General features: G+C 38.3%; 2 protein-coding genes across 7 annotated transcripts in view; one reads left to right on the forward strand and one right to left on the reverse strand.

Annotated features, from left to right (window-relative positions):
* Positions 1–26,206, reverse strand: part of mgat4c (mgat4 family member C) — a 137,425-nt gene that overhangs the window by 22,038 nt on the left and 89,181 nt on the right. For 2 of the 5 annotated variants that reach the window (XM_048169065.1, XM_048169067.1), the window contains exon 3: positions 21,307–21,354. The exons of the other annotated variants lie outside the window; for them this stretch is intronic. The gene's annotated coding sequence lies outside the window, so the exon portion shown is untranslated. The remainder of the gene's footprint in view (positions 1–21,306; positions 21,355–26,206) is intronic. 5 annotated transcript variants of the gene reach the window in all.
* eps8b (epidermal growth factor receptor pathway substrate 8b) lies at positions 17,817–24,331 on the forward strand. 2 transcript variants are annotated; one of them, XR_007181665.1, is made up of 6 exons: positions 17,817–18,399; positions 19,160–19,294; positions 21,211–21,298; positions 21,533–21,710; positions 23,084–23,217; positions 23,320–24,331. XR_007181665.1 is itself a non-coding variant. In XM_048169069.1 (4 exons), the coding sequence occupies exons 1-3, from the start codon at positions 21,154–21,156 to the stop codon at positions 23,136–23,138; spliced, it is 378 nt and encodes a 125-aa protein (XP_048025026.1). In that variant the 5' UTR covers positions 21,086–21,153; the 3' UTR covers positions 23,139–23,217; positions 23,320–24,331. The 2 variants fall into 2 exon arrangements, 1 of the variants encoding a protein (XP_048025026.1); XM_048169069.1 differs by lacking the exons at positions 17,817–18,399; positions 19,160–19,294 and having other exon boundaries at positions 21,086–21,298.

Below are 26,206 nucleotides of genomic sequence, written 5' to 3' on the forward strand. Positions count from 1 at the left end.
AGCACTTTGACCCAGATTATAGCACCAACCCAAACCTCAAAGGGGAGCTCTGGAGATGGACCTCAGCGATATGACTTCACCGTTACCACTATAAAAAGCACAAATACACAGTACAATCTTTCTTATTCTTTTGTTCAAAATGATCATGTTCTTTCACCAGCTTTCTTCCTCGTCTTTCTCGATTCGCTTCCATTTTCCTCAAGCACACTCCAACAAAACTGCACGGCTTCTCTTTTCCCTTAAACATAAAATATCCTGGCCACTAAAACAGTATGTGTGTGGAAGTGCCATGTGGACTTCTGAAATAAGTTTAGGAGTTTTTTAGTCCAGTATAAATTCATGTTCCAATTCCGTTTGATGTTTAGCTCACCTTTTTGGACAATTAGACAACAAATCCTCAGTAAACACCACAGGTCGCAGACATGGAGATGAACCTTTAATTTTGCTGAGTGCTCGGTAAAAACCAGCTCGATTATGGTTCTGTCATGACAACTCTCTGAGTGTTTGGCATGGTAATGGATATGACAATGTTGATATGTTTGTTCTTGGCGGAATAGATCTGCTATGCTGCCACTGCAGAGCAAGTACGGGACTTGCTACTGCTGTACAATATAGCAGACATGAATTACCCATTGCAGATCTATACAGGTGGAGCTGGGGAAGGTGGAGGGTTGTGATTGAGCTTTACTCACCCTCAAGCCATCCTAGGTGTATATGACTTTCGTTTCTGACGAACACAATCATAGAAATATTATTTAATATCCTGACCCATCCGAGCCTTATAATGGCATTATGCGTTACCATTCTTCAAAATGATATTCTTCAAAAAGCTTACGCTTACTTCCTACGCCTTCCCTATTCAACTTACGGAACTGATGCGACGCCGTTTATTTCTATAATTTGTATACGGAAGGTGGTCTGGCAGAAGCTAGATATTTTACTTAATAACTTGTTAAATATGATATATATATATATATATATATATATATATATATATATATATATTTTTTTTTTTTTTTTTTTTACAAAAACGCATTGCTTCACTTCACTTCAGAAGGCCTTTATTAACCCTCCAGAGCCGTGTGGAATGTTTATAATGGATGGATGTGGATGGAGACATTTTTTTTTTAGCTCATACTCGTTTGGTAATGCATAGTGCCATTATAAAACTCTGATGTGTCAGGATATTTATTAATATTTCTATGATTGTCTTCGTCAGAAAGAAGAAAGTCATATACACCTAGGATGGCGTGACGGTGAGTAAAGCTTGGGGAAATTTCATTTGAAAGTGAACTAATCCTTTAAGGATCTTTTAGCCAGCACCATCTAGAGTTTCATGACAGAACTTTTTCATATCATTTTTTCAAGTTTATTTCAATTCAGATATGGACAAAAGTGGTGACATTAATCCATTTCTATTTTTTTTAATCCATTCAGGCTGATTTCTCACATGAATGTATTCTATGCTCCATGATTTCATATTTATATATATAAAAAAAGAATAAAATGATGATGAAAAGTTTTTGTACTGTTAATTTTAATAAATTCTTTTGAGGAGCCGTTGCCTCCTTTGCTTCCTCAGAAAACAACTATGATTTTGGTAAATATTTGTTAGTAAATAATAAAAAAATCCAACATAAGTTATCATTCGAACCTCAGGTGATTACATACTTTCTTTTCTGTTTTGTTTTGTTTTTTTTTCCAGGCAGATGCATCTTGACATCACATGTTGCTTGATCTGTTGGCTCTGTGGGGAGAATGACTGTAAAAGCCATACCATTGTGCAAAACTTCCCTCCCTCTCCATTTATGAGAAAGGAATGGTGGGACAGCACTCTTTCCTAAAAGCTCTGTAAAAAGCCAAGGTGACCGCTGGGTCACAAGTGAGAAATGGGAAAATGGCTGTGGGGTGTGCGTCCAGTAGCAGATAACATGAGAAAGCACTATCTCCTCTCAGCACATTTTTGTGAGGAAGAAAATCCAATGCATTCGAAACAGAGACTGTTTCTTGCTCTCTGTCTCTCTCTCTCTCTGAAATGATGGACAGTTCATTGTTTATCTATTACAATATATACTGGGCTTCAAAGTCAAGAGAAATACTCTAAAGGTGCTCAACAATGCTGTTTCTGCTCACGGCGTTCTGCTAATTTGCAAAAAGGAAGGTCTAAGTTGACCCTCTTGAAAATTTTAATTTACAAGCTACAAAAAAAGTCAAAAGCAAACATGCGCCTTGTGTAAGCAGCCAACATTCTCATACAAAAACATTAATGCGAAGAAAACAAAAATAAAAATGTGTTTCTGACATTTACAGATGTAATAAACATCAGGGTAAATATATGACCATTATAGTGGAAACTGTGTAAACATCAAATGGAACTGTAACATTAATAATGTACAGTTAATATACAGTTATATATAGGATATAGCACAGGAGTACTGCAACAATGGTAAGTTTGCTGAACTGACAACAGGATAAACACAGGCAGGTGAGTATTGACCCCAGACATGAAGCCGGGTGACCATATAAATAAATATGTGGACAATGTATAATGGCTGCACTACCTGTACAATATAGTGAAAAAAATCATCCAGTAAAAAAAAAAGTCAACATACAAAACAATCAGCCTAGCAAAAGATGAATACAGCAATATTACAGTAATATTAATACTGATGTCCTCCAAGGTGATTTCAGTAAAATCAAATGACTGAGATGCAGTTATTTGCATATGTATGCTATCAGAACTGTCAGTTTGATTCAACAGAATATTTAGATATATCAGACTGCTGGGTCCTGTATTTGACCAATCAGAATCGCAAGAGTTTTAGAATGCAGAACTTTTGTAAATAACTGTGTTTTAAGCATAAATCAATAAAGGACACACAATCAAATTCTGCTGCTGTGTGAACGCTCCATAATTTTACTGTATAAAAGAGCTGTGTTTTTACTATATTGCATAACTACCATTATGTGTTATGTTGCTTGCAGGTAAAATCTATGAAGGCTGGAGTCATTAGCATAAAGTGACTAATTAGAATTAAATTAACATAAATCTGGACACAAATGGATAGGTAAAGTTCTTATTAGCTCAGCTGCTGCTTAACCAACTGAACTGGTAAGAAAAACATCTTCACATCACAGTGGGAATTCATTCAGTATTCATTCTCCAATAGTCTGTATCTGAATTATTACCTAGCTTTATGCAACGTAATTATTCATACTAATCCATTACTTTTCACTATTTACATAACATTTTTCTTTATTACTCATTTAAATTAACAACATTGAAGGTTTTCATTTAATTTTATTTTAATTGTGTGAGTGATAAAAATATGAGGAAATTAGAAATGATACAGAATGACTTGCAAACTTGATTTGTGCCTTTTAGAGAAACTAACTAGGAAAATGGGGGGGGAAACAAACTGCAATATAAATTTTTTCCCACTGCTGTAGAAATATGTCTTATCTCCTTCAGCTTAGGGAGATGTTCATATGGAGTCAAATGAGGCTCTAAGCCATTTGTAATGCAATCAGTCCTTAATTAACGAGCACAACTGACATTTATGCTTGTAGCTGTGTGGAATAACTTTCTGACTTCCACACAATAGTTCAGCAATTTACAGTTAAATTCCCCAATCACACTTTTAAAATGAACGCTGTCACATCACAACCTTACACAAAAAGTCACGGTCAATATAAGACAATACCATCATTAATCGCTAGTCTGGTCTTAAAGGCAGGGTAGGCAAAAAAATGTATAAAAAACTTTTTTTCAACATTTGTTTAAACTTTATTTATATATCAATACATAATTAAAATGTAAGTACTCTGAAAAAGAAAGTATAAAAATCGAGTGTCTGTAGACCTCTCACGACTGTTTTAAAGACAGCTCATTATTTCCATTCACTCCACCCCCTCCCTTCTGGGCTCCTTACAAAGCCACGCCCCCAAAACGCATGAACGTGCGACTCCGACCACTGAGCTGGAAGACGCATTATTTACCTGAGACGAGCGGAGAGGAAGGAGCACAGTGCATGTAGTGACATCATGTCAGAATCACATGTAATAAAAATAACTTTATAATTATGAAGATAAACAAACAAGATGTATTTTAGTACTCACTATCAAGCTAGCATATTGATATTGGTAAAGTTTAAAATATATATTTTTTTGATTTGCTAACGAGCTAGTTATCTATAAGGCAAAGCTAAAAACAGGTTGCATGATACACGTTTTTCCATTACCATCATTTACACTGTGATGAAGATGAATTTCGTGTAAGATTCATAACATATACGTTGTTCTACAGATCAACAGAGTAACATACACTCAAATATCAACTCACAACTGCATTGCAGACACAAAATAATAACACACACATACAACAAAGTGTGTACGACACACACAGATACAAGATAAAGACATCAGTAAACATAGGTAGAGAATATAAAAACAAAACAAAGGCGAAAAAAACGTGCAGGTAAACTTACAGGTGAACATGGTAAAAGAGTTAGACAGAGGGTAAAATTATGCACAATTCAACACTGTAGCTATCATTATTTATCGTCTCTACTACGGCTCGCTAAGTAATGTTATGTTAGCTATATTACGCAGTTACGTGTGCTAATGACACATGCTTCATGAAAAAATAAACAAAAAAATATGTATGATCAAAATACAAAAAGAAAGATTTACCTGTCCAGCAGAAATAAAGCCATCAAGGAGTCACTTTTCAGCCCCTTGAGTTCCCTCAGTTCTCGCCATCGCTGGAAAGCCACGCCGATATTAACTCGCGTTTTATTTCTTTGTTTATCCAAAGACTTTTTGATCATTGCCTTTTCTTGTACTGTTACTGTCTTCCTTTTTTGCCTGGTTTGCCTTCACTAACTGCATAGGCCGGTACTGTGAATTTAGCTTGCTGTTTCTCTGCCATTGTTTTGGTATTCCTAGGATCGCGTGCCTCTTGGATTCCCCAAATCAAACGTGCGCGCGCAAGTGGGCAGGTCATGTGTGGCAAAAGGGTGGTTGCCATGGTTGCGAGAGAGTGACAGCCGCCTAAGCCAATCCTATGTTTCGTCCCGGATGGAAATAATGAGCTGTGTTTAATACAGATTAAACGGTCTAGAGTCACTCGATTTTTATACTCTTTTTATCAGAGTTCCTACATTTTAATTATGCATGTATATATATAGAAAGTTTAAACAAATTTGGAACAAAATTTCTTACCTACCCTGCCTTTAACACAACTTTTCGACAGCAGCATAAATGGTCCAAAACAATGCGGCAGCTAATTTTTAACTAGATTTTTTTTTTCTGCAGGGGAAGGATAAAATAAATTTAACAAAACTACAGGATGGCTTGTGCATTGAAAGGGAACTAATCTAACCTGAAAAGTAAGTAAAATACAAATTTAACATTACAACTTATATTTTGCCTATAAATTTGTTCATCCTAATGATTGATGTTTGATATGCATATATTGCAGAGAGGTTGAAATGGATGTATTGTCAGCGATTCTCTGGTGAATTGTAACACATTGCAAGTTTCTTGAAAAAAAAGGAAAAGAATAAATAAACATTTCAGAATAAACCTGCTGCTGCTGCTTCTTCTTTTGACTTGCAGTCTCTCTGTCGGCTTTGAAGTTTCCCAGCAAGCCTGAGGTAAAATAAAATGCCAAACTTTTTTCTTACTTAACAAAGGTAAACTTTTCAGCAGAGTTTCAAACCACAGGAAGAGCTCACGCTTGGCAGTTTTCTGATGTTTAGCACACGCAGCACATGTTCCTGGGTTGCTCCAAGAATCAATTTTGGTGCATAGTCTTCCAGCCTTTCAGAACTGCTCTTCCACATGATGGAATAGAAGAACAATGGCCTGTTCTATTGTGAGCACAACAGAATATTGAATCAGATAGCTGTAAAACCAAAGGTTCTTTCATTATTGATGATAACAGAAAGGAATTGGAAGGTGAAGATAACTGCTTGTTGTATGTAGACACTCTCATGCACACAATAGACATTCGCTCTCTTCATTATGATTCTCCCTCTGTAGCTCCCATTTCACTGTCCTTTTGTATATGTTCATAGCCTTTAAGCTGCTGTAGTCTTGACTCTTTTAGCATTTTATTTTCATTCACTTTCAAGGTTTCTGAGGTAGTTGAGTTTTATGTGACCATTTTCAACCATGATTATTAGAATTAAGCAGGATATTTTATATTATTTTTATTATATGTATGTATGTATGTATGTGTATAACTATAACTATAACTATATATATATATATATATATATATATATATATATATAGTTATAGTTCTGTTTATTTAGTTTCAGTTTCATGGATTTTTATTTTGTCAGTTTTGGTCACAAGTTTTCCTTTGTTTAGTTTTCCCGCTTTTCCTGTGTTACAATGGTTAGTAATATGATTTGCAATCCCACTCAGCTGTTTCTGTTTAACTCCTCATTTACCTGTGTATTTAAGTTCCTGTGTTTTCAGTGCATGTTGTCTGGTCTCGTTGACGTTTACGTTTAAAGTTACGTTTACGTTTATGTGATGCTATCCTGTTGGAATCTCCTGCGTTTTATTAAAAACTTACTAGAATACTCATACTCATCTTCATCTTCATGTACAAAATCTGTAACAGAAGACCGGACCTGAAAGTGATTATGGACATTGCGTCTATAAACGTTGCCCCAATGTGGGACAACATAATGTTGAGTGGAGCTACTATTTTTATTTTTCAGAACAGCCAAAACCTGGAGGAATACATAGAGGAGCTTCTCAACACTTGCCACCTTGCCAGCTGCGATGAAGTCTGCTTGATGGAGGGCTTCCGGTGTGGACTGGACGATGACATTCGCTTCGTCATGCCCCATGGAGATCCGTGCTGGACCCTAAAGGACTACATCCGTTTTGCACTGTGGATGAATGGATCCACATTCACAGTGGACGAAGCGGATGTTGACAGTAACATCAACGTCCAGTCCCACCCCGCAGACGTCTCGCAGCCCGACCCAGAGCCCAACCTGTCTTCACCCCAATCGACGTCCCTCTGTCCTCAGCCTCACCTGCCACCCAGTCGTCAGTGTTCCCCATCAGTCCCACTGCATCTCCATCACCTCCTCTCAGTGGTGTGGACACTCAGCGGACCTGCCGGGAACCACTTCCTTATGGGTGTGTTGAGCCTGTGGCTCCACCTACAGCCTCTGAGCGTGCTGGTCCACCTCAACCGGTCGTCCTGACTCCTACGCCAACGCTCCTTCCACACTTGCTTCCAGCAGTGACCATCAGCCATTCGGCTTCACGAGGTTCCCTCGGACTGTCGGCTTTACCCAGGTCAGACCTCGCCACGCCTCCGTGTCGGACTTGCGGTCCGTCCGTTGCCCTCCGGCCCTTCACCCCTTTGGCTCAGGCAAGCTCCACCTTCCCTGAGGCATCACCTCCGCCCTCGGTCACCCCAGCTCAACCTCTAGCTTCTGGATCCCTACCGTCTCCTCAGAGGGGCGTCGCTTTGGCTCCGTCACGGCCACCCTGGGTTTGAGCATCCCATCACTCCCTCGGCTCTCCGGCTGCATTGTGGGCTTGCCAAACCAAGGTTACAGTTCCGTCGATCATAACCAGGAAGGCAACGGCCAAATCGACACAGTGGTTTCTCCCTCCATCAACTCCACCATGGGCTGTCGTTCTGGTCGGGCTCTGGGTCTGCACCATCTGGGCTCTCTATACTTCTCCTCTTTGGCTGCTACCTCCATCTACTCCTCCATGGTTTATTCCATCTGCCTCGACCATCTCTCTACCTGCTCCTCTCTCCAGCCCTGCGCCTTCTCCTCGCCCACCTGCCAAGCCCCCACCATCCCTCCCTCTACTGTTACGGCACGAGGACGCGCCTTTCCGAGAGGGGGCGTAATGTTACAGTTCTGTTTATTTAGTTTCAGTTTCATGGACTCTTATTTTGTCACTTTTGGTCACATGTTTTCCTTTGTTTAGTTTTCCCGCTTTTCCTGTGTTACCATGGTTACTAATATGATTTGCAATCACACTCAGCTGTTTCTGTTTAACTCCTTATTTACCTGTGTATTTAAGTTCCTGTGTTTTCAGTGCATGTTGTCCGGTCTCATTGATGTTTACGTTTGAAGTTATGTTTATGTGATGCTGTTGCTATCCTGTTGGAATCTCCTGTGTCTTATTAAAAACTTTGTCGTGCGTTTATGTACAGCATCTGTAACATATATGGTAACACTTCAGAATAAGTGAAACAACTAACAATGAGCAATACATTTGTTTGACAGTATTTGTATGTGTTGTAAAATACAGTATAATTTTAACATTGCTTAATTAAAATATATTTGTTCATTGTTAGTTTGCTAAAAAACCTTTATTTTGTGGAAGACACAATGATCAAAATTAAAGAATAGTAGGCTAACCACTGTAGCGTGAAAGATTTCAGCTAAATTTTTTTTAAGGGTTATAGTTGTCAAAAAATTAGCAGGAAGTGTAGAGGCCCTTGCTTTGAGTGACTTCAGCACATCGGTGGCCACAGAACATCACTTCGTTCCCTTTTGAGGTAACTCCACGCTGCGTTGAATGACACTATGGGGACGCATCCCGTGGAACCCAGTGTCTGAAGCAACAGCCATTTTTAGTGGTGTCCAATACCTTAGTGGACATTATTGATGTAACGTAGTGCGTATATATACGGGAAGGAGGAGGCAGGAACCGGTAAAATGCACACAAACATCATAAAAACATAAAATCCAGGCCTGGTCCTCTCACGTCCTTAACTGTCGTCGCTCCTCCTTTTATGTTTCTGGAGCTCCTCCATGAGAGATATGAGACGGTGCCTAGCGCAGATGACGCTCTTTAGCAATCACGTTACCGGCCTTGCGCCGTTCCCTCGTGGCTCTCGCTCCGCCCTGCTTGTCACAATCGAGTTCACTCATTCAATCCCACAATGGACCGCAATAACAAGTGTACAACTGATGTATGCTCAATGGCTAGATAATACACATGTTATGCGAGAGTCACACCAAATTAATTCCTGAGTCTCGCCAGAAGATGGCGTCTGAAGCTGAATAATTCATGCATTAATTTTTCAAACCGCTCATATAGATGCTGTATAAATTCATTTTTAATTGATTATTAAATTGTTTATGTAATAATTTGCATGACAGAATTCAAGATAAATCCTTTCTAATCCTTTTTCTAATCTTACTACCAGAGCTGCCAGTTTGCTAAGTTTAAAATGATTATTAAACAGCAAGCATAAACTATGCAAAAGCGTCAGTCCTTCCGGTGCGCTCACTGTCCGAATTCACTCACTTGCTTTTTAAGTCACTCATTCAAGTGAACTAATGTAGGAAATAGTGAATGAGGATATAGGGGGCGATTTTGAATTCAGGCAATGCTATTAGCCGATGCAGTACGATGACGCCACAAGGTGCCTGTAAACACGTCATCAGCTTCTTTGTCTTCAGGAATCTGCTTGTGTGTTTTCCATGTGAGAGAAAGAAAAATAAGTAGTGTGTAAAATAGAGATATAAGAAAAAAGGGGGAAAAGAAAAAGAAAATAATGGCAAGTAAAGGGCAATTCAAACAGTGTGTTCCTCCATGCCCAAGTTTTATAATGTTTTATAAAGCTCTGTGTGATTTGCCTAAGAGTGGACCACACATGTTCAACCCTTGAGGGGGTTGGATGTGCGCACTGTGATAAATTCCCATTGAAGAAGCTCCGCTCCCAACTTCCTCTCTTCACGAGTGAAGGAAGCCAAGCATCTGAGCCCTGCAGCTCTGGCTGAGATCGTGGGGTTCTCAAGTGGAGATAACAATGGGTTTTGAGGGAGACTCCTTCTCTTCTTCCGCTGGCTCTGTCGTCCTAGCGTCTGATTCGGGAGCCCATCCAGTGGCTTCTCCCAATATGGACGAGGACATGCTGCTCGCCTACTAGTTCAGATGAACTAGAAATGGAGTCAGTTGAGATGGATGTTTCAAAAAAATCTGTTTCCTGCTCCACACAGCAAAGTCCTGCATATGACAAGCTTTTGGACCTTATGGATCGTGCAAGCTTGACTCAGTTTAAACTGGTCCTGCCCGAAGCATGAAATCACAGGTGGCTGCTTTGATGAGCGATACCTGCAAGGTCATAAGTGTCCAGCTCCGATGAGCCTTCCTTTTCTCTCAGATCTGCACACTGAGGTGGCAGTCTTGTGGAGACACCCATATTCTGCTCGGGTGGTGAATATGGCCTTGAGTTATTCAAATGTAAAGAGGCTGCATGAGCAGGGGTCTGGAAGGATGCCTCAGGTTGAAGGAAATTTAGCAAGCTATCTCTCCCCGGGGACACCCTCATCATTAAAGGCTCCCGTTTTGCCATCAAAGCCATGTCAAATGACATTGAGGCAAGTTGGCAGAGCATATGCAGTGGCAGGACAGGCCGGAGGTGCTTTACATATGATGGCTGTAATGCAAGCCTACCAGGCAGACCTATTGAAAGACATGGATCAGGGCAAGAGATTATGCCCCGAAATGGTGGCAGAGCTGCATACTATAAGGCCACAGATCTAGCCCTCCATGCCATCAAGCAGGTGGCCAGCTAAGATTGTGACAAGACCATCCTCCTTGATGCCCCTATCTCGCCCTCTGAACTTTCCGGCAATCGCTGAAAAAAAAGCCAGAATGCAAATTGCTAACTGGGACAATACTAGGTGCCTCTCCACAGGAGGTGGCGGATGTAACTCCGGTTCCCTGAGGGGGAATGAGACGCTGCATCAGGTTGCCATGCTTCGGGGCTTGTCTGCGCCTCTACCTTAAGACAATGCAAAGCTGATGACGTGTTTACAGGCGCCCATTTTATATGCGTGGGTGCACCTTGTGACGTCATTGCATTGCGCTGGCCAACGGCTTAGTTTCATACATGCCTCATACACTGGGTTCTGTGGGACACGTCCCCATAGTGGCATTCAATGCAGAGGGAACCGGGGTTACATACTTAACCTAGGTTACATACATAACCTGTGGTTACATACATAACCATAACTTTGCTCTTCTTTAATCTTGGTCCACTCTTCATCCAGTCTCTTCCACATTTCATCAACTGTAGTGTTTTTTTTTTTTTTTTTAAGCTGTAACTTTGTCGCCAAGGATTTTGCAGAGATTTTCAATCGGATTTAGATCAGGACTCTGGACTGGCCATTTCAATGTTCTTAGCTTCACCCATTTTGCAGTGTGACAGGTGGCATAGTCTTGCATTAAAATTGCAGGCTGATTGGGAGATACTCACAAGGAAGGAACCGCATGTTGCTGGAGGTTCTGATTAACATTTGCATTCACCCTGCCGTGAAGATGTATAGGAGGCCCAACTACTGCTGCAGGAAACATCGCCAAAAGATGACACATCCTCCTCCACCTTTCACAGAATTCTTTGCGCACTTTGGGTTCAGTCTTTCCCCAGTTTGACGCTGAGCATAATGTTTCCCATCGGACCAAAATAAATTAAACTTGCTCTCATCACTAAAGTGAACTTTGGACTAATTCTCTTCTGTCCACACAGCATGCTTCTCAGCAAAGGTTAGCCTAGCCTTTTATTCTTTCTGCTGATGAGAGGCTTGGTCATTGCAAAGTGGGCTTTCAGTCTGAATTTTCTTAAATCGTGAGACACTGTATGCAGAGACAGATCCTTACCCTTTTCTGGTGAGCAATTCCAGCTACAATGTTGAACCGATTTTCCATTGAGAATCTCCGAATGATCCTGTCTTCTTGTGCATTTGTTTTGCATGGACGTCCAGTCTTTTGGGGGGACTTGAATAAATTAGTGTCATTCTAAATTTGCAATATAGAAATCACAGATTTGGAATGACCAACTTCTCTTGCAATGGCATTCCTTTGGCCTTCTTCTGGACAACCTACTGTTGCAGGGTTTCAGTCACCTTAAAGCATCTCACGATCTTGCAAAGAGAATTGGAAAGTTGTCCTAACCGGAATGCTGCCAGTTAAATAGGGTTTGTCAGATAATTAAAGAAATTAGCATCATGTCCCAGATTAACACCAATAACTTGGAGGTATCCGAAAGTGTTCTCCAATTTTGATCAGAGTTCTTTTTCAAATGTCTTACAAGTTTTTTATACTGTGCTTTAGAATAATTTTAACTTATTTTATGAAATATGCTTAAAGAGCCTTTTGGAAAATGCCAAAATTGTTGCATTAGGTTGTTCTCTAATTGATTAATGGACAAAGAAAGACATAGAACACATGGTATTCTAATTCTTAACTCTTCATTAGAGCAAGGAAACTATTCTTTTTCAAGATATGTCCCCTTTAAATATCCCAGAATAACAACCTGCACTGGTTCTGTCTTGAGGCAAAGCCAACCATAGTTCAAGACTGAAGTTAAGGAGGCCCAGACTTCAGGGAGCAGAAGCAGAGCTCCTGTATTAAACATTCTGCTTGTACCCTCACAGCAGCCCAAATCCACCTTTGGCTAATTTCCCACAATTTCCAAGCTTCCTGAAAATGAATATGCATTACAGTTGCAGTGAATCCATTTGCACGGCAGAATAATAATGAAGAAAAAGTGCTCTCAAAAATGCAATTAATCTTATGTAAAACGCCTGCTCAATGCCTCTAATTAGATGCCATTTTAATAACTGCGTATGTTGTACAAGAAAGACAGTTTAGCAAAGGTGGTAAACACCATTGTTCATTTGTTTGATGACATAAAAGCAAAAGTAAACAGATTTTGTTTACTGGAATATAACCAATCACTTATTTATCTGAAATAAACCCTCTAGAAAAGTACTGCACATGCTAAAACATGCTAAATCTCACAAAATGGGACACATTGCTAGCAACAACACATGATCAACACTATCAAACGGATGAGATATGCATTCAGAAAAACAAAAACAAGTGTAAATAAAGCTATAAATGCATTGCATTTTAAATGTGAAAATGGATTCACATGTTTGGCATTCAGGCAATGGTGTACAGCAAGATGAACATGGATTTGTGGGAGTAGACGCTTTTGGCAAAGGATTACACTGAGCCTGCAGAATAAACCAAACGCATCACCAATAGAAACACCAGTATATGTTCTAGAAGCATGGTGTCATCATGTTTGTGTTATCCAATTGTAGGTGAAAACAGGGTCCTCCCACGACCGGCTCTGGGCTGATAACATCTTCCAACGTTATTATACTATTACAGGTCACAGACTGGGTCGACAACTAAGGATTGCAGAAAAGGTTACTGTTTCTTCAGGCTAAGATGTGAACTGTTCTGTGCTACAGAAATACTCGATGTACTGATAGTGCCTTTCCTAGACTGTCAACTGTCACATTTCAAGTCAATAAAACCAGTCATTTAAAAAGCTTTACAGTTGAAACTATATGAAAGTTTAGTTGTTTATTTTTTTGTGGTTACCAACATTATGCCACAAATACTGTCATGCTGACAACATGTTTTGACCCTGAATATTTCTATGTATATGCATTGTCATATTAACCCTCAGATGGTGTTCACCAGAATGGATAAAACTTCAATAGCCATTTTTAAGTATGCAAGCTGTGATATTTCATCTAAACCGCCATGGATTATGATTTTTCACCCTTTAATAAGTAAGTATATAAATATATAAAGTTGATAATTACATTTTTACTGAGGCAATTTATTAAGAGTGACATGCTGAATGGCTACAATTATGAGACTGTTAAAATATATGGTCAGTTATCTAGAGCGTGTAAAACAAACAGCGATTGCAGGCGAAAACAAATCTGCCTGTTGTGTAGTGGAGTACCAGTTTCCAGCGTTCAGCATGTTTATTTATTTATGGGCTTCAAGAAAGAAGGTCTTGGCACAGGGTGGACACTGGGCCACTGCGGTTATCCTCAGCGCTCTACCACTGGACGAGGAGGAGAGAGGTAGGCCAGCTCATTAAAGATGCATAGGGACCAGTACGTTCAGTTTAAAGTTCTCCATGCTCTGTGCAGGCCCACTGAAATATGCATGAGCTACACCGCATGTGCAGGCTGCAGCACGTCAAGTTACTTTCCACCTTGGCGGAAGGTGTAGCGGCTCACGGCGCGCTTGCAGCAAAGCAACCGCAGGCTCTTCTGAAAAAGGATGCTTGAGTCGTAAGTTGTCCATTATAATAGACTGGTTCTGCATGTATGTGTTAATCATGTAGAGTGTTTTATAGCTTGTTTTTGTCATAAAGTAGATTTATAAGTAAAGAAATAATACTTTTTACAGTATGTTCTGTCCATATAGACATTGCAACTTTAGTAGAAGGGTTAAAACTTGTCAACATATCATTAAAACAAAAAGTTTGCTTTATTTCTAACAGATTTAAAGGAAAAAACTTTTCAAAGTAGCTTTTTATGCTGGCTTGTTTGTTATAATGAGTTGTTTGTTCATGGACTGGCCTCTAGACAAAGTTGTTTGGTCTGCTGGATTTCCTTAAAAGTCAACATGAAATCCAAATTGACCCTGTTTACTTTCTTTTTGCATTGCCTTATTTTGAATGATTCATTGCTGCATGGTTTTCCAAGTAAATTCAAAATGAAATAACTCTTTCATTTAAACGACTACATGACTTTTAGTTATGTGTAGTTCAATATATACTTAGTTCATTCATTCATTAATAAGATAACGTCTAAGACAGGGGTGTCAAACTCATTTTCGGTTGAGGGCCGAGTTGGAAAAAAATTAACCATGTGCAGGCCAATTTATAATTACCTTTTTTTTTTTTTAAACGTGTGCTGATAGTTGCATTAATATTAACCATATTTGGCAGAAAACTAGTACACTGCATTTGTTTAAAACTGACTAATTAGAAAAAAGATGCTTTATTTAATATTTTTTATTAGTGAGGCACCTATTTTGATTTTTCAATGCCAATTTGAATTTTTTTGAATCAAATTGGCCGATTCTGATACTGGTTGCAGATTTTTTTTAAAGCAAATTTATTTGTTGTTTATTTGTTCACAGGCCAAACTGGCCTTAAACAAAAAATATGTGTAGCTCTTTGATATTAGAGGCAAACACGGCATTTTTATCACAATCCCAACAAAGATGTTATGCACATGAGCGTGAGCAGTTGTTTTTAATTTAAATTATTGTATAATTTCAAGATTAACAGCAAAAACAGCATGGTCTGACTTTAGCTTTGTGAAATTATGCTACATAAGCCACACTTACACAAAACAAAAACAGCAGACGGACTGAATGAAAATGCAAATTCACTCTCTGACAGTAGGTGGCGCTTATGGAACAGCAGCAATATAGTGTTTCCATGGTTACTGCTATACACAAAGCAGCGCTGCGTTTATAAATAGGCTACTACTTTATTATAGAGAAAAGAGGAAAAGCCATCAAAACTTTTCTGAAGACAGTTCCCGTCAGAGATACATTCAACCCCAATTCAATATTTCTATTATTATTCCTATATTCCGTGAACAGTAAGCTTGTGCATGGTACAGTATTTTTTCTGCTGGCACGTCTGTTCTCCTCTTTGTGTCCGTATTCAGCGTGTGTCTGTGTTAACGTCCTCTTTACAGATTTCGTAAATAATTCCACACAAATGAAATTTTGGGAAATTATTACAAAGCAATTTGTTTGCAAACCCGGAATAAAGACTGACCAAAATAAAACTAAAAAATGTTTGGATTTATGGCCAATGGACTAGTGCATCTCTGTTTTTTATTATAGTTCAAATCATCCCCCGGGCCAGACTGGACCTTTGTGGTCCGTATTTAACCCATATGTTTGAGACCCCTGGTCTAAGACATCCATTCAACTTATTCTATTAACCCTACCCCTTACAGTCTACTAATACTCAACCAATACTCCAATATTGAGAGTTAGTTGACATGTAGGTTACAACATTACTTACAGTGGTGCTCAGAATTATTGGCACCCTTGGTAAATATCCGTCCTTCGGATGAGACGTTAAACCGAGGTCCTGACTCTCTGTGGTCATTAAAAATCCCATGGCACTTCTCGTAAAGAGTAGGGGTGTAACCCCGGTGTCCTGGCCAAATTCCCTCCATAGGCCCTTACCAATCACGGCCTCCTAATAATCCCCATCCATTGAATTGGCTCTTTCACTCTCTCTCCTCTCCACCTACAGCTGGTGTGTGGTGAGCGCACTGGCGCCGTTGTACTGTGGCTGCCGTCCCATCATCCAAGTGGATGCTGCACACTGGTGGTGGATGAGGAGAGACCCCTGATATGATTGTAAAGCGCTTTGGGTGTACAGTAGTACATATGAAAGCGCTATATAAATGCCTCATTCATTCATTCATTCAAATATGATCAAAGGTGACTGTAAAAATAAATCTGCATTGTTTATCCTTTTGATCTTTAATTCATAAAATGAGTAAAAATCTAACCTTTCATTGAAGGAAAAGAATTGAAAGTGGGGGGAAAAATCACATTATGAAATAAATGTTTTTCTCCAAAACATGTTGGTCATATTTATTGGCACCCCTAGAATTTTTTATGAGTAAAATATCTCTGAAGTATATTCCCAGTCATATTTACATTTTTTTTAGCACACCAGGGTGATCATAAACATGAAATTGTCCAGCCATGACTTCCTGTTCCACAGGAATATAAACATGAGGAAACACAAAGGCCAAATTCCCTTAATCATTCATCACAATGAGAAAAACCAAAGAATATAGTTATGATGTGCAGCAAAAGATTGCTGAGCTTCACAATATAGAAAGTAGCTGAAAGAAAATAGCTAAAGCATTGAAAATCCCCATTTCCACTATCAGGGCAATAATTAAGAAGTTCCAATTAACTAAAGATGTTACAAATCTGCCTGGAAGAGGACATGTGTCTAAATCGTCCTAATGCGTGGTGAGGAGGAGAGTTTGAGTGGCCAAAGACTCTCCAAGGATCACAGCTGGAGAATTGCAGAGATTAGTTGAGTCTTGAGTCTCAGAAAGCGATAAAAAAAATATCAAACAGCACCTACATCCCCACAAGTTATTCAGAAGGTTTTCAAGAAAAAAATCCTATGCTCTCATCCAGAAACAATCTCCAGTATATTAAGTTGTCAGACATGATTGGAACTTCAAATGGGACCTGCTTCTATGGTCAGATGAAACTAAAAAAAAAAAAGAGCTTTTTAGCAGCAAACCCACCAGATGGGTTTGGTGCACACATGGATAAAAAGTACCCCATGTCCACGGTTAAATATACTGCTGGATCTTTAATGTTGTGGGCCTATTTTTCTGCTGGAAGTCCTGGACATCTTGTTCAGATATATTGGTATCATGGTTTCTACCAAATATCAACAGATAAAAAATCAAAACCTGACTGCTTCTGCTAGAAATTCCTATAATGAGCCGTGGTTGGATCTTCCATCAGGACAATGATCCAAAACAAACATCAAAACCAACACAAAAATGTGTCACTGAGCACAAAATGAAGCTTCTGCCATGGTCTTCCCAGTTCCCTGACCTGAACCCTAAAGAAAATGAGTGAAGTGAACTGAAGAGAAGAAGCACCTGAAGAACATGGAGCTGGAATCTGAAGGATCTGCATGAAGGAATGGTCTCTGATCTCTTGTCAGGTGTTCTCCAAACTCATCAGGCATTATAGGAGACAAATCAGAACTGTTTTCTTGGGAAAAGGAGGTTGCAAAAACTATTGAATAAAAGGGTGCCAATAATTGTGGCCAACGTGTTGTGGATATAAACATGTATTTCATAATGTGACTTTCCCCCCACTTTCAATTCTTTTTCTTCAATGAAAGGTTCGATTTTTGCTAAGTTTATGAATTAAAGATCAAAAGGATAAACAATTCAGATTTACTTTTACAGCCATCTTTGATCATATTTACCAAGGGTGCCAATAATTCTGAGCACCACTGTATAGTCAACAGAATGTTTAAAAGTGACCATTAAATTAAAGTGTAACCAATGTTAATCAACAGTCAAAGAGCTATTTATGCATTGCCTTAACAATCTAGCACAAACTCAGCTTTATTCTGGTATAAAATACCTACTTTTTATCCAATCAATTGCAGATGGATAAAATTCATTTTTTTACACTGAATATCAAGTTTCACTTTGAAACACTCCATATTACAGAAGTAGAATGGGTTGCAAAAAGGGCTTCATGTTGACTTTTAAGTATCTACAACAACTACAAAAGCAAAAGTCAGCTCTTGAGGAGGTGCAGAGACCACATTAACAAATCTAAGGCTAAAAATACTAAATCTGTCAAGTGTTAACTACAGTCAGCTGTTGCCTCACCTATGAATGAGCTTCCAAGTATTGTGCTGTGTTGCTATTTCTACTGCACAGGTCTAACAGCGACCTCCAACATGTCAGGATCCGTTATCACTTTGTGGCACGCAATGCCAACGAGGTTTCCGTGCAGCAGGGTGAGGTGCTGGAGGTACGGATGACCCTATGTGTGGAGGTGGAGGAGGATGGGGAACAGGGCAGAACAGGTCTGAGGTATACAGCGTGTGGGAGGTAGAAGGAAAGAAAACACGACTACAGCTCATGCAGAGCTCAAGGTCTAGAAGACTCTGTAGGCCGATGTTTGAACATAAATGATAAAAAACAAAAACATCAAAAGTTTGTGGGAAACCTGAGGGAAACTACATTGAACATAACATACAGATAAGATAAAAATACATAAAATATAGTTCTGTCTACTTTATAGTGCATACAATGAGACTCTGTTTACAATTCCACATTATTGGAACACAAGTAAAGCCTTGCAAATGCACAATACCCACAACTATCCAGGGAGCTGACGTCAAGCATGTAGGAAGGCGTCCTTTCAACCTGTCACTTTCAGATGTCTGCTGTTTCCCTCAGAACAGCCTCCAACCCTTGAGGAACTCTATTTACATGAGAACTACTGAAGTGATCAAGAGGGATTACCCCCGATTGGCTAATCCATCTGGAAACACGGATAATCGTGTTTCTAGACATGCCCGGCCTGAGCCTAGTATCACTGGGATTTAATTCTAGGATCCCAATGGTAGGATGCATCATTGGGGCACAGTATGACACAACCGCTGCGAAAATTAGACAACATGTTGAATGAATGAGGAAGAGTATCAAAAATAGATTTGTCACAGAAAAAAATCCATGCACACTCATGCAATTTACCGTACTAATATTAGACTCTCACATTCTTCTAGGTCTTGGAAAACAATAAACAGTGGCGGCTGCTGAGGAACCGCAGCGGTCAGTCAGGCTATGTGCCATGTAATGTGCTAGAAGAGGTCAAACCAGGAGAGCAGCAGTACAACCGTGCTGCTCTCTTCAACAGCCAGGTTAGCTTGCAGTCTAAGCTACTTCACTGTCACACTGTTCACCCACTTTAACTTTAACAAAACTTTAGTGTCTTATTACTTATTGAAAGCTCTATTAGAGGATTAAATCCCATGTTTTTTGTGGTGAAAATGGTAATGCTTTACAATAAGGTCTCATTTGTTAACATTAGTTAATACATTAGCTAACATGAACTATCAGTGAGCAATTTATGTTTTACAACATTTTTTGGTAACACTTCAGAATGGGGAACACATATTCACTATTAACTACAACCTTTGCCTCAATAAACTCCCAATTTACAGCTTATTAATAGTTAGTAAGGTAGTTTTTGTGTAAAGGGTTAGTTCACCCAAAAATGAAAATTTGGACCCGTAAGACCTTCGTTCATCTTCGCAACACAAATAAAGATATTTTTGATAAAACCTGATGGATCAGTGAGGCCTGCATTGCCAGCAAGATAATTTACACTTTCAAAGTCCAGAAAGGTACTAAAGACATATTTAACCTGGTTCAACCTTAATGTTATGAAACGACGAGAATACTTTTGTGCACCAAAAAACATAATGATGACTTTATTCAACAATATCTAGTGATGGTCGATTTCAAAACACTGCTTCATGAAGCTTCGAAGATTTACGAATCTTTTGTTTTGAATCAGAGCGTGTATCAAACTGCCAAAGTCACGTGATTTAAGTAAACGAGGCTTCGTTACATCATAAGTGTTTCGAAATTTGAATGGTTCACCACTGCGGGGTGACTTTGGCAGTTTGATGCACGCTCCGAACCACTGATTCGAAACTAAAGATTCGTAAAGCTTCAAAGCTTCATGAACAAAAAGTATTCTCGTCACTTCATAACATTAAGGTTGAACAACTGATGTCAAATGAACTGTTTTAAATACGTTTTTAGTACCTTTCTGGGAATTTGAAAGTGTTAATTATTTTGCTGGCAATGGAGGCCTCATTGAGCCAACAGATTTCATCAAAAATATCTTAATTTGTGTTCCATAGATGAACGAAGGTCTTACGGGTTTGGAACGACACGAGGGTGAGTAATTAATGACAGAATTTTCATTTTTGGGTGAACTAACCCTTTAAGGTTAGGCATTGGGCAGGATTAAGGGATATAGAATATGGTCATGCAGAATAAGGCATTAATATCTGCTTTATACAGTAATTACAAATAAACAGCCAATATCCTAGTAATATGCAAACTAATAGGCAACTAGTTAAAAGTAAGAACCCAACCCTAAACTAAAGTGTTACCAATTTTTAAAACTTTGTTAATGATAGGTAATAAAAATACTATCGTTCATTGTTTGTTCGTGTCGGTTCAATAGTGCATTAACTAATGTCAGAGATATTTTGATTTTAAAAGTTAATTTAATGTTTAAATTAACATTAACTAAGATCATTAAATGCTGTATAAGTATTGTTCATTGTTAGTACGTTAACTAATGTAGTTAACTAATGCTAACAAATGAAACTGTATTGTAGTCTTACCGCAAAAACTATTAGATATGTCTGATGAACTGATGTCAGGTGATTTTGACCTGTCCCATTAAAAAAAAAAAAATCTATTTCATAACATGTTTATATTTATTAAATTTTTTATATGTTTACTGTTAGAATATTACACTGAAATTTTCAACTGTATTCTAAAGTCCCAAAATGTGCTAACAGGGTTGAAAAAATTGCACACTTCATAGAAAATGAATATAATATAATATATCAGACCATTTCCTGAAGGTTAAGCACTTCCTTTTACCGACCACTTGTGGGAAAAAAAATGTTTTTTTTTTTGTTTTTTTTTGGTACTTTGTTTGTGGAAAGTGCACACAAATATTCTCCTACTTTACATGGCAGGCATTGACTCTTTCTTTTTCCACCCCTCTGTTTTTTCCCAATCTCTACAGGCTGTGAATCCTTACAAAGGTACCTCTGCTGGCCCTGTAAATCACACAGAGGTTTTGGAGATGAATAAATCCTCCCGGGATAAAGATAGTACGTACCTCTTATCTGCTTGCTGTATTTGCTGTGAGATGGAGAGTGGGGAGAGTCTGCCAAAAAATAAAAATGCAGAGAAGTGGGAAATGAATTTGGTGTGAGAGTGCTCTTATGTACACAGATTGCAGATTCCCTCCAGAGCTCATTGCTCCTGTCTTGGGCAATCTTATTCACTATGTCTCTGTCCCAGTGCTTGTTTCTCTCTCTCTCACTTCTTCACTATCTCTTTAGACCGCAACCAACAGAAAGAGGTAAATGATGAACTGCTGAAGAGGATAACTGACAACAAGGCCCAGCCACCAGCTCGAAACTTTCGGGTGGAACGCTCAAGTACATCCATGCCCATCACATATGAATCCCAGCCCTTCGAGGTCCATGCTTGGCTCAACGCAAAGGGATTCTCTAAACCGTGAGTGACACGTGAGCTGTGACATGTGACACTTCAGATGACATATGGGCTGTGTAACCGAGTAGTTAAACATATGGGCTGTTAACTGAGGTTGCAAGTTCAAACCATGTACCCTTGAGCAATGTACTTACCCCCAGGTTGCTCCAGGAGGACTATGATAAAAAATGTAAAAAAAAAAAAAAAAAAAAAAAAAAAAAAAACATTTACACAGTAAAACTCAGTTTTCCACTGAAACAGTAATATACTGTAAAAACAATGCATTCTGGGTAATATTATTTGTCGTTTTCGAGAAAGTAACCTATAGGCTACTTCCTCGAAAATGACAAATATTACCCAGAATGCATTGTTTTTACAGTATATTACTTATGTATATTACAATACATTCTGGGTAATATTATTTGTCATTTTTGAGAAAGTATCCTATAGGTTACTTTCTCGAAAATGACAAATAATATTAACCAGAATGCATTGTTTTTATGGTATATTACTGTTTCAATGGAAACGGTATTTTACTGTAAATTTGTTTCGTTTTTTTACAGTTGTTTTTTTAGAGTGATAATTTGTAAACCTTATTGTAAATGATACTAAAATACTAAAATCTGGCAAATGTCTATTTTAAATAAAAATATACTTTTATCCCAGCCTTAACAAAAACTATGACTGGCAATAGTTCAATGAATAAGGTGCAGTCTATAATGAGCCTAATTTACATAGATGTGTTCGTGCAGAAAAGAATGACTGTGTCTTAATTTAAAGGGTTAGATCACCCAAAATTAAAATTCGGTCATTAATTACTCACCCTCATGTCGTTCCAAACCCGCAAGACCTTCGTTCATCTTCAGAACACAAATTAAGATATTTTTTGATGAAATCTGATGGATCAGTGAGACCTCCATTGACAGCAAGATAATTAACACTTTCAATACCCAGAAAGGTACTAAAGACATATTTAAAACAGTTCATGGGAACTGAAGCTTTACGAATCTTTTGTTTCGATTCAGTGGTTCGGAGCATGTATCAAACTGCCAAAGTCACGTGAACCATTGAAATTTCGAAACACTTATGACGTAATGAAGCCTCGTTTACTGAAATCACGTGACTTTGGCAGTTTGATACGCTCTCCGAACCACTGATTCGAAACAAGCGATTCACAAAGCTTTGAAGCTTCATGAAGCAGTGTTTTGAAATCGCCCATCACTAGATACTGCTGAATAAAGTTTAATGTTGTGCAACTTTAGTGAATTTGCCCCAGTTTATTTTCATAGTATATATAGCAGTTTATCTCAAAAGATCAAAAAAAAATTGATTCCTTATGATATGACTGCTTTAAGAAAAAAAGATGAATATGATGTAATATTCTCTCTGCATTCCAGGGTGGTGGAATGTCTGGGTATTACTGAACGGGGCTCAACTATTTTCTCTCAGTAAGGATGAGCTGAAAGCCGTGTGTGGGGACGAGGGCTCCCGTGTCTTCAGTCAGATCAGTGTGCAGAAAGCTCAATTAGAGGTCTGTCACAGAGCAATATCACTTATGTTAATCTGAATTTGAGTAGATAAAATTTTCAAATGCAGTGCAAAATGGAGCATGAAAGTCTTTTCTTTCTCACAGAGGGGTCGTGGGGATACAGAGCTACAGGAGATCATGAGGCGACGACAACAGGAGGTGGAAGGCTCAACCTGGGACTGATTATAGTCAATCAGGCCGTCACTCATGGCCTTATTTCATCGCATTTTCTTCAGTACTCCTGTTCACCCTACAATCAACAGCCACCCAGAGGAATTCAGAACAGATGGACTAAACAACTCCAATCATTACTGAAGCCCAGTCCAGCCTATTTCCTTTATGACCCATACAATGTAGTGCTTAAACTGATGAACATGAATGCATTGAGAGTGAAGACTTTAACCTCCATTTATAGCGTTGAAAATTTTGATAGCAGGCATTGACTTATGATTGGAGCTGTTAAAGGGATAGTTCACCCAAGAAATACAGAAAATTCTGGCATTATTTATTAAACCTCATGTCAGTTGTTTGCAGTTACTTTTATGTGGACCCTTCACATAGCTTTTTTTTTTCATGAAATGCAAATAATGGTCACGTCTATCAAGTTTAAGTCATTATTCACTGCCCTCCTTTCTAGCTTTTAAATCAACTATGCCGCTTTTCAACGGATCTCATCAAATGTCATTGCTTCTGAGGATGAGTAAATAATGACGTTGATTCATTTTCATTTTAGGATAAACTATTTCTTTAATTTAACATTTTAAACAAGTCCCGGCATAAATAATAAATAAAATGGTGTTAATTAATGCAATGAAGGATTGTAATCTATTATCATCTACTTAATTCAGCTAAAATGACTACTTGAATATTAATTTTAAACATTGTGTTATTTATTTTTTTAATTCTTCAGTACACTCATGCTTCACACTTCATTAACGCAAATTAGATCATGTTTATTCATGTTTATGATTAGTAGAGACTATCATACTTCATAATAAGACACATAAGAGCTCACAGATGTATTGTGAAACCTTCTTTGTACACTATCTGCACCTTTGAATTATGAGTCTGAAAATATCTTTTGTCATTAAACAACAAAAATTAACCAATAAACAAACTATGCAAGCCCATGGGCAAATCAGTATGTCTGTAATTGATTTAAATCATGTTTACATAAATTGTGTACTGCATGTGCATTGATTTCATAAGTGCCAGACATCATTGTACTATCGCTTTTCACAGAGCAAATTCCTGGTGCTCTTCTTACCCAGTGTTGTCTATAAAGCCCCCTTTCAGCCCTGTGAAAACCATAAGGCTGAATCTCTAACCGCCTCACTGACTGACAGCTTTGCTACTTGCCCTCACGGGGGGCACATAACAGTGGCTTTGAGTTTGTCTTGTTGCTTTATTTCTGGAATAGATTGTGAACGCATCAGCGAGTATTGTGCTGTGTTCAGGATGAGTGAGAATGACCTCCATCTCTCCCTTTGTATGCACTGTCAAAACGCCTCCCAGTCTTAAGAGAGGGTGGATGTGACTGCGTATTGTCACTATGATTCATGGCATGAATCAATGCCTAATGATGGGATTTACAGAGAGGAACATCAAAGAAAAGATAGAGATTTGCAGTGCAGTCGAACTATTGTTATCCACATTGAGGGAATCTACCATTTTTGAGAGAATTTTCTCTTCTATATATTGGGGATTGTGGTATCAGACTGAGGAGATATGAAAAATAAAACTGTCTCAAATAGGTTACAAAGAAAATTAAATACAATACAAAGAGTAGTGATATTACATTTCACACAGCAACTTCAGTATTTGGTTAAAAAGCAATGAACCACAGTTGAGTAATGTAGAGTAATGGATATGACAATGTTAATGTATTGGGTCTTGGCGGAATAGATCTGCTGCTGAATTGCTGCTGCTATAGAGTATTGCTGTTGTTGTACATTATTGCTGCTGCTGCAGAGCAAGTACAGGAACTTGCTACTGCCAATACATATGCCGATATGCTGCCGTGAGTAAGACATAGTGCTGCTGCACAAATAGCATATAACGATAACCAATAGCAGATCTAGACAGGTGGAGCTGGGGAAGGTGGAAGGTTTTAGAAGAAAATGCTGCAAACTGCTATAGTGAATGTGACATGGACCAATCAGCTTGTGCCAAGCAGTTAATGCTGTAATTAATGCCCGTGCCATCTAGTGTTTTATGACAGAACTATGTATTTATTCTAACACACATACACACACACATTTGTTTCACTATATTAGTGATGGCATTGCATAGACTTCCATTGATTTTATATCAGATTAATTTTATTAATTTTATATTAACCCAATCCCACCCCTAAACATAACCAGTAAAATGTTTTTACTAGTATAATGTTTATAATGTTTCACTATATAAGTACAAGTATAGCCAAACCTGCACACACACATGGTTTTCCATGTTTTATGGGTTTCCATTGACATAATGATTTTTATACTGTACAGGACTGTATATTCAAAAATCAAAACATTTGTTTCCACCAATGGGTCTCTCATGTGCATTCTTCTGCTGAAGAAACACCACAATAAAACACTCTGAAACTATTCCCTGCATTACTATCCATGCAAAACATACAGCGTTATCAGTAAAGTCTGATTTTTGAGCTAATGATTATTATGAGCCTTTTTTTGTGAAACAAAAACATATAGCAAGACCTGTGGTCTCTCAAAGTCTGTTTCTGCAGTAATTTGCAGTGTTCAGAACAACTAAAGTCGGGTAGTGTATGATCCTCGCTTGTTTAGTTAAAATCTGGGTAACACTTTAGTTTCTTACAATTCTTACAAACTAGTTGTTTATTAGCATGCATACTATTAGGATATTGGCTGTTTATTAGTACTTATAAAACACATATTAATGCCTTATTCTACATGACCATATTTTATATTGCTTAATCCTACTTAATACCTAAACTTAAAAACTACCTTACTAACTATTAATA

This window comes from Megalobrama amblycephala, linkage group LG19 (assembly GCF_018812025.1).
Source record: "Megalobrama amblycephala isolate DHTTF-2021 linkage group LG19, ASM1881202v1, whole genome shotgun sequence".
Lineage (NCBI taxonomy): Eukaryota > Metazoa > Chordata > Actinopteri > Cypriniformes > Xenocyprididae > Megalobrama > Megalobrama amblycephala.

What these genes read in the sequence shown, in the direction of transcription:
- eps8b (XM_048169069.1), top strand. Translation starts at nt 21,154, where the DNA reads ATGGCAGGCATTGACTCTTTCTTTTTCCACCCCTCTGTTTTTTCCCAA. An exon ending in ATCCTCCCGGGATAAAGATA is followed by an intron (nt 21,299 to 21,532) that starts GTACGTACCTCT and finishes CTATCTCTTTAG; the next exon opens with ACCGCAACCAACAGAAAGAG. An exon ending in GCAAAGGGATTCTCTAAACC is followed by an intron (nt 21,711 to 23,083) that starts GTGAGTGACACG and finishes TCTGCATTCCAG; the next exon opens with GGTGGTGGAATGTCTGGGTA.